This window comes from Astatotilapia calliptera, chromosome 4 (assembly GCF_900246225.1).
Source record: "Astatotilapia calliptera chromosome 4, fAstCal1.2, whole genome shotgun sequence".
Lineage (NCBI taxonomy): Eukaryota > Metazoa > Chordata > Actinopteri > Cichliformes > Cichlidae > Astatotilapia > Astatotilapia calliptera.
Window position 1 is genome coordinate 23455990 of NC_039305.1, and position 13425 is coordinate 23469414.

Here is a 13425-nt window from a genome sequence, read left to right on the forward strand (position 1 = left end):
AACTCTTATCGCTCTTCCCCTTATGACAAAAGGGCCAGATTTCCCTCAGCGTACAGACTGGGGGGATGCTCTTCTGATTGGAGGTCTACATGGTATCTGAATTTTTTTTCCACAATTTAAGCATTTTTCCTCTACGTTTTAGCCGTGCTGCTGTGACGTACCTCATACAGCAATGTAGAGATAGTCAGAAGCAGGAATTAAACGTATGCCTTTAATGCAAAGTCCGATCAGTGTTTGAGCCCTTTTGTGAATCTGAATATGCAGCTCCGATGTCCTCGCATCACTCAGTCTCATTTCAAGAGTGCTAATATCGCAAGTTGGAATAGTTTGTGACAGTTTCCTCAGGGAGGGGAAGAGAAGCAAGGGAAGAAGGGCTGAGGATGCTAAAGGGAAAGAAAAGGCTGGAAAAGAAAGTGGGCCAAAGGGTGAGAGACTGAGAGACGGAGCAGACACAACGGTGAGAGAGTGCAAGACAGGCAGAATCAGAGAGCCGCGAGGAGAAGGAAGACAGAGACGATGGGTTGAGGAAGTGATACAGGGAGAGATAAAAGGCTCATAGCAATGAAAATAAAGATGTGGGAGAGATAACGGGTGTGAGTGTTGGGGGGGGCAAAGTCAGACCCAGAAAGTTGGGGAGATAAAACAGAATTAGAAGAGAAGCGAAAGAAAGAGAGGATGTTTCCAGGGAGATAGGGGGTGCAGTGAACAACAAGTGCTCAACAATAGCCCTCATAAGCATTCTGCAGGCTGAAGAAAATCAAGAGACAGTGTGAGTGGGGGTGGAGGGATGAAAGAGGAAGACAAATGGAGTAATTGATTGGAAGTGGACACGTATTAATGAGAAAATATATTAGCTAGCAAGCGGAAAATCAAAGGGCAATTGAGATGCATGTGTGGATACATTATGTGGCACACACCATCTAGTCTGTGGGTACTGCTTATACTTCCATGTCCCTTTAAGCCATCAGTTACACAATATCCCTGTGGAAATCTCATTCTTGTTCTCTAACTTCAAACTTTGTGTTTTTAGCCATGCTAGTTTCAACCAAATAATGCTAGAGATAAAGGTCTAAGCTAATAGTCATGATAAATGATGACAATTTAAGTAATAATTTCTAATAAAACTGCTGAGTTGCTCAATTTTTTCCTTTGTTGACAGTAAGCTCAATCTAATCACATTCAGCCCAGAGAGCATGTGTCATATGTGAAATTCCACTAAGTTGAATAAAAAAAAAAACAGAAAGAAAGAAAAACAGAAAAAAAACAAAAAGTTATTCGGCTAGAAAATTATCCAGGGGAGGTTTGCTGAGCTGGGTGCTTTACAGCAGCACCTCCCTTCATATTCACACCTGGGAGTAGCTGTCGTAGGCAGCCATCTTTAAACAACACAAAAAAAGCCAAAATGTAAAAATTGACAGCTCTCACCTCTTTGTTCTAAGCTCCTCCCACCAAACAAGATTTGAGATTTAAGCCATGCTGTTCAAGGCTCAAGGACTCCATCTAACCTGTTAAACCACCACAATATACTGCTTTAAATGCTTTTCTGGCATATCTGTCATATTATTCTATAGTCTCATCTGGTCTGGTCCTGAGAGTCCTGTGATTGGCTAAAGTCTGCGAAACATCAAAGGTGAAGAGCAAGTTTTGAGGGTGATTTGCATATTGAAAGCTAATGAATAGATTTCAATTTAGATCACATTTCTGTGAAGTTAGTATTTTTGTTTGATTGGAATAGATTTTGCTTAAGATAAATAAACAGAAAAGTGAAGAATGTATTTCCTCAAGGGAAAGATGTAGGACTAGAATATCAGTTTTATAGATGTTCACTGCATGGCAGAATGAACATTACCGGTGACTGCTGACTCACTCCAACAGACCACAAACTTCCAAAAGAAAAAACAAAACTACTGATCAGCAAATTTAAGCAGTACAGTAATAACATAATGTCAAGTGTCAAATAATAATAAGCTACAGTATAGCTAATTTTATGCTAAGTCTCATAAAGGATTCAGGATCAAAGTCAGGACACTGAGTCAGGATGTTTAAACAAACAGAAGTTTGGCAAAAAAGTTGGGTTGAATTAAAAAATCAGTAAAACATTCAACCAAAATAAATGTGAAAGGAAAAACAGGATACAAATTCTAAAGGAATAACTAAACTCTATCGCTTGTTATTGAAGACTTTTGCTATTACTTCTATACTTTGAAATTCTCTTTTGAGTACATAAGTTCTCTCTGTCAACTGCCCAAGAGCACTCATAACAGCTGAGTGGAGCTGAGTTGTGAATGCTCCATGCTTACTGCTCTCAGTCCTCAGTTCCCCTCTCTTCTGATTGCAGCAAAGACTTTGAAGGAACGTTAGCACTGATAATGCTAGCGAGCTAACAGCAGATTTTCTTCAGGCATTGCAGGCACAGCAACACACTTTATGTGCTGTAGCATTAATTAGTTTTTCGTGTAAATGAATTTACATTCACAACACGCTGCAAATGTTCCTAAAATGCAGTAGCTAGCACCACAATCACAGCCAACATTGCAAATGTTGTTGCTGGTAAGTGCACGGTTTGCTAAGAACAACCAGCGACAGTGGGGTTGCCAACTTTTTAGCTATCAAATAAAGGACACTGTGGCGTGCCAGAAGCACAATGGACAACCAGCTGGGCATAATACAAATATGTACTCTATGTTCATATTTTTATAATAAAAATGCAGTAAAATGTTGGTATTCAATTAAATCAATACCTCATTTAAAACAATCAATATGGCATTTCCTTTGAAAAATAAGCAAAAAAGAAAAAATGTTTAAATAAAATACTGTAAATGGGGGATTCAGGTACCCTGGTTGATATGCTACGCAGACCAAACGGCACCATATTTTCACAAATGACGTATTATTTCACACATCTGGTGCACATGACGGGTGTCACTGAGGGCTGTGACTAGAGCAGGGCGATATGGCCAAAAATATTTATCACGATATATATTTGAAAATTTGCGATTACGATATAACCGACGATATAATTGATGCGAGACAAAATACAACTCCACAACATTACTAGCGCAAAAAGACAACCTTCCATTTATTTTCACTTAAACAAGAAGCTGGTTTTTATGTACATTAAAGCTTTATAAAAATGTAACAGTGCAAATGCAAATTCCTTGCTGAAAGTTTAACCAAAAGGCATTTCCAGTAGAAATGGGCTGACATATCCTGAGCATAACCATGTATAATATCCACTGAAGTTAAAAAGAGGTGCTTTGCAACATTAAACTGCAGTGTGCAGTACGCATTTTTCGGACCATAAGGTGCACGGGATTATAAGGCACATTAAGCGAAACAAAGCAGTCAGATAAATCAAACTTTATTAAACTCATTCTTCTTGCTTCCTCCACTTCTGTACCATTGATTCATTAATGTTGAATTCTCTGGCAGCTGCTCTATTCCCATGTTGTTGCAGTATATTAATGACTAACCTTGTATTGTGGATGGATTATCTCAGTTGTTCTCCTGACTGAAGTTTGGTCCGTTTACAGCATCCTGCCATGCGATTGCATTTGTCTCTAACCATGAAGAACCTTCACGTTAACTTTTATAAGTGGAAAAGTGTTAGTGTTCGTCCTCCAGCTTCACTGTTTATGTTATGCTAACATAGCTGTGTCGCTAGCGATCACGTAGCACATCATTATATACCAGCTAGCCCAACTTCAGTAACCCTACAAACGTCACTGCTGTTTAGTTTCCTGTCTTCATTTATGTTGGAAGTGATAGCAGAGCTGTACGTTTGATTTTTTTCAGAAATCTCTCAGTCAGAACATGCAATATCATGCTTAGGTAACTAGCGAAACTAGCGAGCTAACTTCCGCTAGCTTCCTGCTAACTTCTAACTCCGTTAAATGTAATAACTTTTGTTTTCATGGATGCCTGGAAGTTAAACTTTATAGTTACACCTGGTAAAGCAGCAATGCTGATCGTTTTATTAAAGATGAAAGAATTTAGACAGTTTTTAACTCTAAGTGATGCTGCAGTGTTGTTTGACCTGAAGTATACGGAGTTTAGGACCCAGATTACTCCCAGATTTAAGAGCATCTTAGTCTGACAAATATGACAATAACAACGGCCGCTTGCATGTTCTGCAAAAAAATGTGCTTTGTTGTGTATCTGACGGACAAACACCAAACCAGTTCCACATCACGGAAGTTGCACCATTTTTACAAACCAATTCTGGTTCATCTGTTTCACTCAACAATCGGCCATGTGCGTATGAAAACAAAGGCACTGCGTATGCGCGTTTTACTCCCATTCTATCGCAATATTTCATTTTCCTATCGTTGCCTAACATTATACCGGTATTACCGTGAACGGTATAATATGGCCCAGCCCTAGCTGTGACACAAGTACTCGTCCAGGTAACGGTCAATATAAAAGGAATATTTAAGTTAGAGTAAAGGGCGAACCAATTTTACTCATTAGACGAGGACATCCTGGCTAAAACGGGACAGTTGTCAACCCCAAGCGACAGTAATGTTTAAATTCAAATAGGCAGGTAAGTAACTAGTGTAGGCTACTAGTTATAAGACTGATATACTGCATATACATGAACATTTTATAAAGAAATAAGACACAGGTCACAGTAATGATGGTCGACCAGATAAACAAAAAAAGCAGGAAAAATGCACAAACACATAGTCATCACTCCTTCTAATATAGTGTTTTTCTACTATGGTTGAGCACTAAAAGCATTTTATTCAACAGGTCGGTTCACCAGACACTTTCCACCTGACCATCTGAGATTTGCCTGAGAATAATTTGTTTATATTGAAGCTTTTATTTCTCATTTGAATTGATTTTAAAGAACATTACGTGTACTGTATATGTAAAACTGCTTTACATAATATTTCTACAGGCCTCCAAATCTGCTACCAGAGATCAAACAAGTATTTCAGGGACTTTAAGCATCCACCAATCTGTGTCAACTGCTCAATTCAGATTCATAGAACTAAGTAAATTTTCTGGATAATGGAATTTCAAAATGGCCACAAAACTGATGCATGAAAAAAATAATGACAGACATTAAAATTTTGCATAATTCCTATTAAGAAGTGCATCTTTCCATGTGACTGTCACATAAGAGTTTCCTTTTTTAATTATTAGAATTTAAATTTGATGAATTGAGTTTGAATGACCTGCAAAGACACACAAAGCTGGGTGCGTTCATTGCCTCTTGCACGTGTATTGTGTTTGATTGCACTATATTGTGCTGATGTTAATGTTTTCATGTTCACTGCTCTCATGACCACAGGCAACCATTTCACAGCAGGCTAATAGAAAGACAATTGCTTTAATGCATTTTGGGAGGCTGTGTGAAGGTTTCAACAGTGAGATTAACAGTGAGGAAATATTTATGGGTCTTTTGAAAGCAGCTCTGAGGTCACAGCTGATTTGTTGACTATGTCACAGTAATTTCCTTGTCAAAAACGACACGTTGATGGCGCGCTTTCTCCTGCCATGTACACAAAACACTAGAAAGTTTGTAAGAACCAATTATAGACTCCTAAGTCAGCAGTGGCATAGTGTATAATTCAGTGAGTGTTTCTTTTTATTTGGCCTTATTAAAAGCAAATAGTGGATTTTAGCAATTAATGGTGATCAAGCGGGGCAGGAATTGCAGTTTTGAAACCAACATTTTCCATCTTCTCCGTCATTTTTCCATCTTCTCTGCCATTGCTTCTCCAAAAATCTTTGCTTAGCTCTTTCAGCCTGTTTGTTCCATGTGACTTATTCTGGACTAAACCTTCTTGCAGACATTACATCACATAAGGTCCATTAATTTAAGTTAAAGTTACAAGTGGGATATTTAGAATCTGGTTAGGCTTAGCATTTTTAATGAATTAAATGTATGCACACCACTGAGAGCAGTCTTCACATATAATATACTGCATGTAAACCCTATAAACAGTAGTATACACGAAGCCCTGCCTGTCATACCTGACTAAAGATGTTTTTTCCCAAATCAGCTGTGCATTTCCACAATTTTTACATACAGCACATCCTGAAGCAAGTAAGGAAGTACCCCCACGATGTAGTACACCCACATGGCCATTATCCAGTGTCTTTAAAACATTTAAAGTAGAGTAACGCCATACTGTGCATCAGATATAACTCTCAGTCCAAGTCTTTGTTTGCAGCTGAAGTTCTGCGTGCTCCCAAAGAGTTAAATCTGCAGGCCTTTTCCTGCCCGTGTTCCAGTTTTCAAGCGGCATCAGAACTTGTTCAAAGGCATCAAACAGTAAAAGACAGCAAGAGGGGAAGCTGTCTTATTTCTTATAAATGATTGACGCTCCCAGCTGGCAAACAACCAGAGACTCATCCTTTTTATCTTCACTTCCACTGTCTTGAATTGAATTCAGAGCATTTTGTGTGTTATTGATGTAAATAATCTTTATCCGCAGGTAAAGCTGTTGAGATAAAGTTGTTTTGCTAAAAAAAAAAAAATGGCAGTTCATATTATATGCACATCCATGTTTTGTTTTGTTTTTTCCAATTTTTATTATCTTTCTGACAGTCCCAGCTAAGCAATCTTTCAAACATTCTCCCTCTGGTCCTCTTTGTTTCAGCGCTCTCTCTCTCTCATTCTTCTATCTTTGCCTCATATCACACTTTTCTCCTCTCTTCTTCCCTTTTTGTGGATGTGCGTGAGTGCACTTGTGAAAGCTCGTTAGGCAATTTGTTTGTCTACTGTCTCAGATTGTGTGCAGGATGCTCAAAGTGTGTAAATGTTGTTTTTCTTCTTCCCTCCAGGACTTTGACAGAGCTTCTGAAGCAACCCGGGGAGGGCGGAGCAGTGGATGGTACTGGTGTTCATCATCCTATAGGCACAAACGGCATCTCTGCCAGAGCGCTGCGCTCCAACAATGGCAAGTTTTGTTTTTTGGCATGTATGAGTTACCATACAAGCAAACTGAGCTGACAGAACATGGCTGATAACATGATAACATGGCGCTACCGAACTCTTAGCTCTAGCTAAAATTTTCACCAATTCAATTTTTAACTATTTAGCTGCAATTTCTAGATTTATTTTGTTTTAAAGATTTGTACACACTTTAAGTTACTATTGATTTAGTGTTACGATTTCATTACCAGATGAAGACCCCAAAGAATTAACTACTAAAACTACTAAAAAAAACCTACTAAACACAAAAACTACTAAAAGTTTTTTCACTTACAATAGTGGATGCAAATAATAAATATGGCCATAGTATTAAATAATAAGATGAGAATTTCTGTAATTGCTAAAGTCTGGAAGCTAAGATAAAAATTCTGGCTTCAGACTTCAGTTTTTGCTAAATTTGGCTCTGCACAGTGGTGATTCTAGGGTTTGTTGGGGCCCGGGGCAAAAATCCTTCCCACCGTCATCACTACTTTGTTATAAATTATCTGACACCAGACAATAAAAGTTGATAGGCAACACATTATAATAGAAATGGCAGAGACCTTTTTTTTTTTGGTAATGATAACTAAACCACACTGACTGGTTATGAAGTGTTAATACTGCTTGCCAGCAAGTGTAGCTAGCTAGCTACAGTAACAAGTGGATTGCCGGTATCGTGTCTCTGACTCCTGGATGAGCATGCTCAGTTAGGTCATACTCCAGCTAGCAGAGCTGAACACACTTCCTGCTCGGCTAGCTAACTTAACTAATGCTAAATGCCAGAATAATTTACATGAAATAATGTGATTCTAGTGGAAGTTGCATTACATCCTGTCTTTCTCCCATAGTTAAGACTAGACTCGCAGCATTTAGGTATTTAGCATTAATTTAATCATTATTATCTGCTCCACTCACTATTTGGGCTAAGTTAGGCTAGGCTAGGTTGCTTTATTTGTACTGTAGGTAGATTTTTTTTTTTGTTTTTTTTTTTGCCTCTCCCGTTTGGCTCTTTTGCCATCAGAATTGTTGCCTAAAGGCAAAGAAAGATGCCCAACGGATTTACACAGATTTATATTTCTGTGCTGCTCTTAATTTCAAACTAGTGAACAAGAAAAGACACTTTACTCTTATACTCGCACTCTCAGCTGGTGCGTCTTCATCACACACATAAACACATACATGTCTTTCATGGGCGGGGATGTGCAGGGACAGACAGGTCATATTTAATTAAGATTTAATTAGCTGTTCCAGCTCCAGACCCACTGAGGGAAAACTGTGTGACCCATCTGTCTGCCTTCTTCTCTAGACACTTGGATCACACACACACACACACACACACACACACACACACACACACACACACACACACACACGGTATACATGCTTAATATAACCCTCTGCTTCTTCAGTGGGTTGAGACCTAAATTAGTGGACATATTTCCTGAGGGCTCATTTGTGACAAGACTGATGGCGTGTTTAAAGGACAAAGGTCCCTGTTGGCTCACAGTTCTGCTCTCACTGTCGAACACAAAGAGAAAAAGTTGCCTTTTTGTCCAGTTGTATTTATATCCAGGTTGGCTCTCTATCATGTAGTTTTGCACCAGAGGCAGATGTGAAGCCATATGATGATAATAAACACAACTCACTAATGATGGCTGCTTCATTGGATGTAAAAGCATCTATAGGATGTCCCAGATGTTCCTCTCTGCTTTAGTTCCCATCAATTATTTGCATTTCAGAGTAAAAGTCTGTTTGTTTCTCTCACAAACCATAGAGGCAATATTCATCCACACAGCTACAAAGGGGAATTAGTGGGACTTCTCCCTTTACTTTCATCTTCCCACCACTGATGTAAACAAGTTTTAGCCATCTTTTTCACCACATACTGTGCTTATCAACTCTCAGCTTTATTCTGTCATCATCGTCTCCTTCTGTAACTGTACTCTAACACAATGAGAGACAAGCAAATGAACAAACACAAATACAGGGAAGCACTGGATCACCTTGACAACACCTACTGGTTTTGCAGACTCTAATATTTATATTTTAATCTAAATGAGATCCAATTTTAAAAAGTGGACATCATGCTGTCTTAAACCAGTGATCAAGACTATAAAGGCATCAAGACAGCATCTACTAAGATCATAAATCCTGTAAGCAGTAGGCAGTAGGACTTCACTCTACAGTGGGATTTCTTTTAGTAACAAGACAATTTGCCCCTTTTTGCTATTTGTAAAACAATCCAGGTTTATAAGGTACTTCTGTACTGATATCAATCTTCTTTTATGTAACCTGTGAGATAAATACAACCATACAACCAACTAAATGACCTAAAGAAACAGTGCAGGTGTGAGCATAAACCAACTTTAAACCACACGACAGAAGGGATGTCAAACATCTACACAGGCATTTTGACATTAGCCCGCTCATATTAGCCACACTCTTTTAATATTTCACGTGTGCAACATCACGCACAGCACCACATGTTTTAGCAGCATTTAAAACATCATTTGATTATCAAGGAATAACAAATACACATACAATATGTACAGCACCAGTGTTTAACTTCGCGTATTGCACTGGTCTCGGTTTTAACTGTTTTCTGAGTGTTTTTGCTAACTGGTAACAAAGCACACACTTTCAAATCAACCCAGAGTGGTTGACTCTTAAGGGAGTGAGAAATCATGTAGGAAAAAGGACAAACCAGTGAATCAGAGTTTAAATTAGACAGCAAGCTAACAAGGGGAAGGGAAAGAGAGGTGTGAAATAAGCACAGACATATGGAGACGTGGTGTATATCATCTAGAATGGGGTACAATAAAATAAAGCCTTCCTGATCCTGCTGGGTCAGCTGTCACATAATCACCTCTTAATTAAACACTTTTAATCCTCCCGGCCACTTAGACAGGGACAGCGACAAAGACAGAGAGAGAGGAGGGGGCATGAAGGAGACAGAGAGAAACTGGGACCGGATGCTTTACAGAGGTGTGAAAATTCATAAGAAATTACTGGAAGTTTGAGTAAAGGAGCTTTCATGTATAATAAAGCTATTTTGTTTCATGGTTTGAATTTTGTGGAACATTAATAGAGCTTTTCATTCCAATATTATTCAATCTGCTCCTTTTCACTGTTATAAAGAGTCAAACTCACACTCGAGCCAATCACCACTCACCCAAACAGAGTTTATTTGTAATCAAATCTAATCAAATTCATTAGAATGTCATCTGTATCCAGCCATTGAAACATTTTAGCAATGACAGCAGTCTGTAATGTTGATTCATTGAGTGGGTCTATCACTTTGCACCAGAGTGAAATAACTTGACAGCTATTTTGTCCCCTGTGGGCTCCACTATAACCTTTTTTGTGACCTTTGCTGTAGTGCGTTTACTATACTCACATATCAACTTGCACAACTAACAAAATCCTGTGTCAACATTTATATCTGCATGGAACTGCAGATTTTGAACTTTGACAGAAATTTAAACTTGACACAATAAATAAACTACTGTGAAAAAAGTCTCGAACCACCCCAAATTCTTTATATTTTGCTTCCAAGGAGTCGGACTTTCTTGTGATTTCTCCAGGCTCTCTGAACTTCTTTTACAGGCTCTCGTCACGATCCTGGGCCATTTGACCCAGCGTTTTGAGTTTTAATATATTTTGATGTTTATGGTTTATGTTTAGGCTCATTAGGTTCTCTAAGTTCATTTCTATTATGCTTAGGTTGCTGTTATTTTTCATTCATTTTTCAGTCACTGTGTTTAAGTCTCCCTTGCCCTTCGTGTGTTGTCATGTCTGCCTCTCATTATGTTTCCTGTTTTATTTTGAAGAGGTCTGCTGTTTCCCCATGTGTTTCCACTTTCCCTTATCACCTCCTGTGTGTATTTAGTCTGTGTGTTTTCATTCATTCCTTGTCAGGTCATCTGTTGTTTCACACCATGTTTCCAGGTCTCATATATTCATGTCCAGGTTTGTTCACATTTACGTTCACGTTCACTTTCATGTCAGGGTTCTTCATGTTGTATTTTAGTTCACCCAGTTTAGGTTAATATTTAGTTTTGCATGAGTGTGCGTTGCCCTTTGTTTGTACCTTTTTATCAGCCTTATTAAACGGCTCGGCTTCTGTGAATTCGAGGTACGTTCCACGTTCTGCGTCTGCGTTTAGGTCCATTGTTCACACTCCACACAGTCCACTTCCACACACTGTGACAGTTTTCTTTGGACACTGGTTACGTTTTCAATAATGAGAAATTATTTTTGTTTTTTATTGTTAAACCAGTCAACACTGACCTACGAATCATACAGTTATAAAAAAGACACTTAAATCAAGACATGAACCAACATCATATCTACATATAACAGACAACTTAGAAAAAAACAATTTAAAAATGTTTCTTTACACGCTTTGTTTAATAGCAGCTTATTACAATAATTTGTAATTAGAATAATGTAAAATAATACAACGTGCCCCCATTTCTTTCACTCTTGACATGGTTTGCAGCGTGTCTTAAACAAATTGAGGAAAAGGAAAAAATCCTCCAAAGACTTGACACTGATCCGGAGAGATGCATCTGGACCTCAACTGGATCCATCTGCTGTTCGGTGAAGCTTCAGCACTGATGTATTGTGGCTGTACTTTCAGAGTGCACCTGAATACAATGCTAATGCAGCTAAATCATGTTTTCTCCTCTACGCTTCCTCATTTTCAATACAGTATAGTTTTAATACCATATAAGTCATGAAGTAAGGCATAAAAGTGTCAAGATGTAAAGTGAAAGGCTGCTATATTTGAAAGGAAAGAGGAAGGGGAGGGGGAGAGGAGTATCACGGTCTGTTTTCAATGATTGAATGAGTGAAAGTGCAGAGCAAAGAGTTCCTGTGGGGTTACCAATGACAGCTGATATTGCGGAGGGAAAAGAACAAGAAACTGCTGTCACTTCTTTAATTTATTATAGCAACACTGTGCTATAAAAAAAACACAGTATTGTAACATGTATTATAGCATTCAGCAATAAAAAGTCAGGATTATGGTGCAGTATAGAAGCTTAGTTTGCCAGTAATAGACCACAGTTGTTCTGCATCAACGCTTCAGTTTTCAATAAGACTGCATCTGAGAAAGAGTTCTTCACATTAATGTTAATAAAACTATCTGAAAACTGCAGCGATGTGCTATAAATAACAATGGGTACTTAATAGTAATGGTCCACTGTTAATGTCTAAAGAGTCTCCTCTCTACAGTTTCAGTAATGAATAAAATATAACAAAGTCTACGCCCTGTCTCAAAGCATCATCGTAGGCGTTTAATGGTAATATCCTGAGCTGCCTCCCAAACCAAATGAGACTAAACATGTGAAACTGATTTAAATTAGAAAAAAAACGGTTGACGTGAAAATTTCTTGAAACCCCTCTTTGGATTTGGTTTCTCTTCTTTTCTACCTTTTTGCTTTTTCTCCAACATAATCCCAGTGAAGCACCTACAGCACGTAACTCCACTTAAAATCGCCTGAACTTTCAAATATCATTGAAGTCACCTTGCTACAGTTAAAAAAAACATGCTTGGATTGTGATATCTCACAAAACAATCTCAGGGTCTGATATAATCAGAGCATATGGGGGGGGGGCTCAGAAGCGACTGTTATCATGATTTACAATGCAAGTGGAGCAAAGGGAGTTTGTTTACCAAACCCATTTAATATTAACGTACTGAACACAAAACAGAGCTGTGCAGGTTTATGAAAATAAGGTTTACAACATTTAGACATGCTCTGCAAGCTGCTCACCGCCTGTGAGATTCCTGACACCCCTCCCCCACCCATCACCTTCACTCAATACCAGGTTGAGATGCAAATGAGGAGACTTCACTCAGGCAAGTCTGCTGGACCAGACGGAGTGAGTCCCCTTGTCCTCAAGACCTGTGCCCCCCAGCTGTGTGGAGTCTTTCATAAACTGTTTATGCTGAGTCTGAGTCTGCAGAGGGTCCCGGTGATGTGGAAGACATCATGCCTCGTCCCTGTACCAAAGACGCCTCGTCCCAGTGGCCCCCAGGATTACAGGCCCGTGGCACTGACCTCCCACATCATGAAGACCCTGGAAAGGCTCATCCTGGACCAGCTGCGACCCATAGTAAGACCACATCTGGATCCCCTTCAGTTCGCTTATCAGCCTCGTCTCGGAACTGAGGACGCCATCATCTACCTGCTCAATCGTGTCTACACCCATCTGGACCAGCCGGCGAGCACTGTGAGGGTCATGTTTTTTGACTTTTCCAGTGCTTTCAACACCATCAGGCCGACCCTCCTGGGTGATAAGTTAGCAGCGATGCAGGTGGATGCTTCTCTGGTGTCCTGGATTGTTGATTACCTGACAGGAAGACCACAATATGTACGTCTCCCACAGTGTGTGTCTGACAAGGTGATCAGCAACACAGGGGCACCACAGGGGACTGTCCTCTCCCCCTTCCTCTTCACCCTCTACACCACAGACTTCAGCCACTGCAC

General features: G+C 39.2%; 1 protein-coding gene across 1 annotated transcript in view; it reads left to right on the plus strand.

The window, feature by feature from the left end:
* LOC113021122 (protein shisa-8) overlaps window positions 1–13425 on the plus strand; it is a 129536-nt gene that overhangs the window by 46705 nt on the left and 69406 nt on the right. Inside the window, exon 3 of the mRNA XM_026165583.1 lies at window positions 6799–6914. Coding sequence (XP_026021368.1) covers window positions 6799–6914 — 116 coding nt within the window. The remainder of the gene's footprint in view (window positions 1–6798; window positions 6915–13425) is intronic.